Source organism: Hydra vulgaris, chromosome 10 (assembly GCF_038396675.1).
Source record: "Hydra vulgaris chromosome 10, alternate assembly HydraT2T_AEP".
Lineage (NCBI taxonomy): Eukaryota > Metazoa > Cnidaria > Hydrozoa > Anthoathecata > Hydridae > Hydra > Hydra vulgaris.
This window is the reverse complement of record NC_088929.1, coordinates 11,172,388-11,178,042: the sequence shown is the minus strand read 5'-3', so window position 1 is coordinate 11,178,042 and position 5,655 is coordinate 11,172,388. Positions and strand designations below refer to the sequence as shown.

The window sequence follows — 5,655 nt, the reverse complement described above, 5'->3', positions numbered from 1 at the left end:
TAACTTCGTATTTGACAGATGCGCAAAACTACAATATTCTTCATGTATTTAAAGGTTTTGAGTTTTTTTTTAGTTGCGACCCCTCTTTAAAAACATCTCATAAATTACGTACAACAAATTATTAGGCACAAAAAAGAGAAATTTAAAAAAAAATTAAACTAATTGCATATATTTATATCATTTTAACTGACAAAAAATTTACAATAAAAGGAAATCAGGGTATTTTTTAAAAAATCGTATAAATGCGTCAATCGTAAATCTTAAAGAAAAAAAAAAATGAAATTATGATACCGTAATTACAAAAAAAAAAATAAAAATAAAAAAAAAAACCACATAAAAACTCAAAATCGATTTACCTATTTATAATAACCTATGTTGACATGGCAGTTAATATAAACATTTATCGAAAATGTAACTATAAAATCTGTTTCCAAGTACAAAAGGATTAACAATACTAAAAAAAAATAAAAATCAAATTAAGATATAAATTGCATTTTTAGCAAAATGTTGTCTTGGCTTTTAGTAAATAAATCAAAGCAGTAAGTTCCAATAATGAAATTACCAATTATTCATTTTTAACAATAGACACCAACGTGAAGGTAAGCCAAGCAGTCTATCAACACAAAACATCACAACAATAAAACATAACAATAGAATATTTACACCACACCCTTGATCCTAAAATTCAATAATCCTTAATTAAAGTACATACAAAATATACATACAAAATGTGCTCACAACCTACAAACAGTAAATTTTCGAAATGAAAATCTATAATGAATGAAAAATGAAAATGAAAAAGACTATAAATTAAGAACATTAGAAAATATAACATTATTTGTGTAACACTTTCCACCTACCATACCTTAAATGAGAGGTTTATCAATTTTGAAAAACAAACTATAAATGCTCTAGTTCTTGAACATGCAACATATAGTTGACCATGAGAGAAACACGGTTTTTTGAGATATACCCCAACTCTATCAAATGTTTGACCTTGACTTTTATTATTTGTCATTGAATAAGCCAATCTGACAGGAAACTGACGACGTTTCAGAACAAAAGGTAAATTAGAATCTGATGGAGCCAACTGAATTCGAGGAACAAAAACCCGTTTACCACCAGAAACACCTGTCAAAACCTCTGCATCAATATAATTATTTTGAAGAGCACTAACTTCCATTCGAGTACCATTGCAAAGCCCAGCTTTGAGATCTAAATTCCTAAGTAGCATAATTACACAACCAATTTTTAATTTTAAACAATGAGGTGGCATACCTGAAGGAGTTAAGCTGTTCAAAAACTCAACAGGAAAGTTATTTCTTTCATTAAGGTCATCAGTATCAATTTGATCAGCACTTAAATAAATTTTGACCTCACCCAGCAGACATTCAAGCACTTCTTCATTGATTGATAATGAATCAACATTAGTTGGTGTTAAAATCACGCGCTTAGAATAATCATTTTGATCAGCCAAAAATCTCCAAAAATCTTATCAACAATCGATTGATTTTCTCTAATAATGCACTGATTTGGTATTTCAATGCATCCTTTAAAAGGATCCTCCTCTTTGACAGGCATTGTTCCACTACCAAGTTTTAATAGCCATTGGGAAAATTCTCTTTCCCCATCATGTAATCTCATATTTTCAGTTAATGTAAATTTCTGCACCCATCGCCACTGTAAGGAACATTTTATACACGATTCTACAATTTCAGCTGGTTGTCCTCTTTTTACAACAGGCAGTATTTGCCTGAAGTCACCACCAAAAAGAATGACTTTTCCTCCAAACGGAAAGTTGTTGTTGCAAACATCTTTTAACAACCTATCAATTGCATTTAAGGCATGTTTAGGTATCATGGATGTTTCATCAAGCAAAAACAAACTAACTTGTTTTAAAAAATGTCCATGTATAGAGTTAGGGGTACATTACATGTGGTGTTATCCAATATTGGGACAGGAATTTTGAATAAACCATGCAATGTAGATCCATTTGTAAGAAGAGTTGCTGCTATGCCAGTCCATGCAGCTGTAGCAGATTTAAAACCCCTACTTATGGTTTCAGCAACCAAATAGTTATATGTAAACATTTTTCCACTACCAGCTGGTCCATCCATAAAAAACAATCTGGAATGTTGATTTTCTACACTTGGTTGCTCGTTCAATGCAGCAAGGACAGCATTACTTACATTTAATTGATTGACATTAAGAAGCGGTCTCATTCTATTAGCTTCGTCAATTGATTGCTGAACATTATCATTTAAATTTTCTAGATTAAAATCTATGAATTTATCAACAACAAGCAAATTATAATTAGATAGCGTTTTACCACTTTGATTAATAATCTTTTCGATTTGACGAAGAGTAGCTTGTTCAGCTAATATAAATGGAACTTGGTGATGAATGAAATCCTCCATCATAAAAGCTTTGTATGTATTCCAAAGATGCAAAGGGTCGTCAGGTTCACAAAAGGTTAAAATAACTGAAAACAGCTATCTAATTTGCTTAGGCATTCGCGTTAAAACTGCCTCAAAAAGAGTATTCTGCCATTCAGTGTCATCTTGCAACAAACCTTTTAAAACACATGCTTCACGAAAGGTTTCAAGAACTATTCCATTAACAGTACGCAAATCCGCCCAAGATGTTGCTCCTTTTGCCTGCAAAAGTAACAATCTAAGAAAAAATAATTCTCCTGTTGGACTAACTTTATACATTCTTACTATCACCTTATTTTCACCTCATTGTCTAACCTTCCATTTACAATGTTTATCGTCAAATACAAAGTGATATGGAATGTCTACATATGAATAGCGATGTGCTTCTCCATTTTCAGAATTTAATTTAAACCATGCCGTAAGGTGTGTATTGCGTTGGGCAGCACGATCTAAAGCCACTTGTTCTTCTCCTTCTCTAAAATACACAATCTGATTCTCAGGAAGATGAACCTTAAGACGGATAATAGTGTGTGACATATGACTTATAGGATACTCAAATATTCGCCACAGTGCCTTAGGTGCACTAACATAACGACAATCTAAAAAAGTATTTACTTCATTGTGATTACCTGTTCATTTATCAAAACATTCGCACAATCATGCCCTTTGTATATGTATTTGTACAAATATTTAACAGCCTTTACAGACATGCAAGCTTCAACATTAATGTGGGCTTGATATTTTTTAGATAACCAAGGATTGTAAGGTACCACCCATCGGTTATCTACATTTTTGCCTTTAATATTGATAACCAACCCATCATCACGACGTCTATATTGTGGATAACCATTGTGAACGGCTACTGTGTTGGCATTAAATTTTTTAGGATAATTTTTGCTGCACACTCCATCTTTTATGCAAGGAGAATTAGGATTCAGTATCCCACATAGGTCGTGAATCATGCAAGTTTTAATAATATCATAAAGTTCACAATTAACAACCGGATCTGGAATTTCTGCACATATTAAATTATTGATATCCTGTGCTGTTTCAAGCTTATCATCATTGGCTAAATGAAGTAAAATGTGGGCATGCGGCAAACCACGCTTTTGAAACTCAATAACCTGAACATGCGTAACAACTTTGCCTAATACACCATGTTTGAATATATCATTGAGGAGGTTATTTAGCTTGAGTTTAAATACTCGAGTGACCAAATCAGGTCTATCATTTGCAGTCTGACCTGGATATAAATTTTTTGTTATTTCATGCCATTTGGGGTTGCAAGTAAAAGTAATAAAAAGATCTGGTTTACCATACTTTTTAATAATTGCCATAGCATCTTCAAAATTTTCTTTTAAAGCTCTAGGACTTCCTACATAAGATGATGGCAAAATAACTACTCGCCCTGGTCTAACATTACGTTCATTCGCAACGTTGTTAACATGTTCATGTAAGGCATCATACTGCTCGCTTCTCAGTTTATTTTGATTATTTCTGATAAAAGCAAGACGCTAACCTTCAATTTTTACATATGCATCTACAGCATATTGCTGAAATAGTTTCTTGCCATAAAATAATGAAAAGAAAAATTGCTGAACAGAAAGTCTATAATTGTAGAACTGAGATAGTGTAACATGATTTCTAACCAGTGTGGCACGCTCAGGGTTATGCACTAACTGATTATGCCAACCAGCATCACCTCTTGGGAAAAAGAGAGGATAAATCATAGGATCTAAGTTGGCTGACATACTTGATACAATTTTTAAAGGATGACCTCTTGGGTAAATAACAACTTCCCTGGAAGTTGGGGGAGCACCATCTTTGCCAACAAATACAACTGCAACTTCATCGTGTGAAGGTAGATTATAGCAACGCCTATCACCTTCTTCAAGTAAAGACATTTTTACAACATAAGCTTGGCGACCTTCTATAGCCGCTTGACGAATTTCTTCATCTTCTACTTCAGCCATATTTTTAAATGCAAGAGCAAATGGACTTTGCTGAGTAATTATAGTTTGCAATTGAAACATTAAATCACGTAAACAAAGATCATTACCACGTTGTTGCATGGTTTATTCAAAATTCCTGTCCCAACATCCATGATACCATAAAATTTACTGCTACAAGTGGATCATATATATATAGTTGAGAATATATTGGTGGAATATCATGATCTGGCCTAAGATTACCTACACGATGATAAATCTGGCCACATATTTTAAAACATGGAGGCCCATGATTTATTGGTTGAACTACAGTTGCTTTAAAAGAAGTGAAAGAAAGACAGGCGTTATAATTTTGTTTTAAAAAATTAACATAAGCATTACGATCTACATAATTCCCTGTAAATAAATCCTGTAAAACTTGTGTAAATGTTGAAAGTGGAGGTAAAGCTACCTTACCATTATGGCAACATAGAAAATGTGTTTCATCTGGAAATTTCTTAGCACCACAGTGCTGACAAATTTGATTCATTTCTCCTAAACAATTATAATCTGGAATAGCATTACTTCTTGCTATAGAATACATTCGTCCTTGTCGAACAGATAGATCTTCTTACATTTTGGTGAAGATTAACTTCAACTCGATTTAGCCTATTTCTTTCATTTTGTAAATGATTAATTTCATCTCGCCAAAGTCTATTTCTTTCATTTCGTCTACGATTATTCTCAACATGCCTTATAGCACTTACATTGTCTTGTAAATACATAACTTCATCTAGCCTATCATCCATTTCAATGTCATCATTATCATTAAACATATTTATCAAAGCAACACTAACTATTTCTTTGTTTTACTACTCTAAAGTTAACAATAAAATAAAAAAAATTATTAAATAACTAAAAAAATCTTATTCCAAAAATTATAAAATAAAGAAACCAAATAAATGCAAAATAAAATTAATTTGCCATCATCAAAAGTAGTACACCTGTATTACTTAAGTTTATTTAATTAAAGTTAAGAAAAACCTGCAACCATATTAGCAAAGACTTATAAAAAAAAGTTAAAATTTATTTTGTTTCTAATAAAAAAATTTAGAAAATAAACAAATATCCTTTTTTTATTAGAAAAAGTTAAGTGTTTCTAATAATATATATATATATATATATATATATATATATATATATATATATATATATATATATATATATATATATATATATATATATATATATATATATATATATATATATATATATATATATATATATGTATA

The 5,655-nt window shown here is 31.2% G+C and overlaps 2 protein-coding genes across 2 annotated transcripts; both read right to left on the bottom strand.

Annotated features, from left to right (window-relative positions):
- Positions 1 to 856: 856 nt before the first annotated feature.
- LOC136086137 (ATP-dependent DNA helicase pif1-like) lies at positions 857 to 2,417 on the bottom strand. Its single transcript, XM_065808412.1, has 3 exons — positions 1,976 to 2,417; positions 1,548 to 1,889; positions 857 to 1,491 (listed from the first exon to the last, which is right to left on the bottom strand). Exons 1-3 carry the CDS (start codon positions 2,415 to 2,417, stop codon positions 857 to 859), a joined length of 1,419 nt encoding a protein of 472 aa, XP_065664484.1.
- A 75-nt stretch (positions 2,418 to 2,492) lies between these two features.
- On the bottom strand, positions 2,493 to 4,507 carry LOC136086136 (uncharacterized). The gene is made up of 4 exons (XM_065808411.1): positions 4,085 to 4,507; positions 3,065 to 3,949; positions 2,751 to 2,945; positions 2,493 to 2,657 (listed from the first exon to the last, which is right to left on the bottom strand). Exons 1-4 carry the CDS (start codon positions 4,505 to 4,507, stop codon positions 2,493 to 2,495), a joined length of 1,668 nt encoding a protein of 555 aa, XP_065664483.1.
- Positions 4,508 to 5,655: the final 1,148 nt, after the last annotated feature.

Excerpts from the sequence above, each read along its gene's own strand:
- LOC136086137 (XM_065808412.1), bottom strand. The coding sequence starts at position 2,417 with ATGGAGGATTTCATTCATCACCAAGTTCCATTTATATTAGCTGAACAA. Across the intron at positions 1,890-1,975 it reads AAATGGATCTACATTGCATG|TTAGTTTGTTTTTGCTTGAT; the intron begins GTTTATTCAAAA and ends TTTTAAAACAAG. Across the intron at positions 1,492-1,547 it reads GGAGGATCCTTTTAAAGGAT|ATTTTTGGAGATTTTTGGCT; the intron begins GCATTGAAATAC and ends ATTGTTGATAAG.
- LOC136086136 (XM_065808411.1), bottom strand. The coding sequence starts at position 4,507 with ATGCAACAACGTGGTAATGATCTTTGTTTACGTGATTTAATGTTTCAA. Across the intron at positions 2,946-3,064 it reads ATGTTTTGATAAATGAACAG|GTTCATCTTCCTGAGAATCA; the intron begins GTAATCACAATG and ends ATCCGTCTTAAG. Across the intron at positions 2,658-2,750 it reads ATAAACATTGTAAATGGAAG|GCAAAAGGAGCAACATCTTG; the intron begins GTTAGACAATGA and ends TTACTTTTGCAG.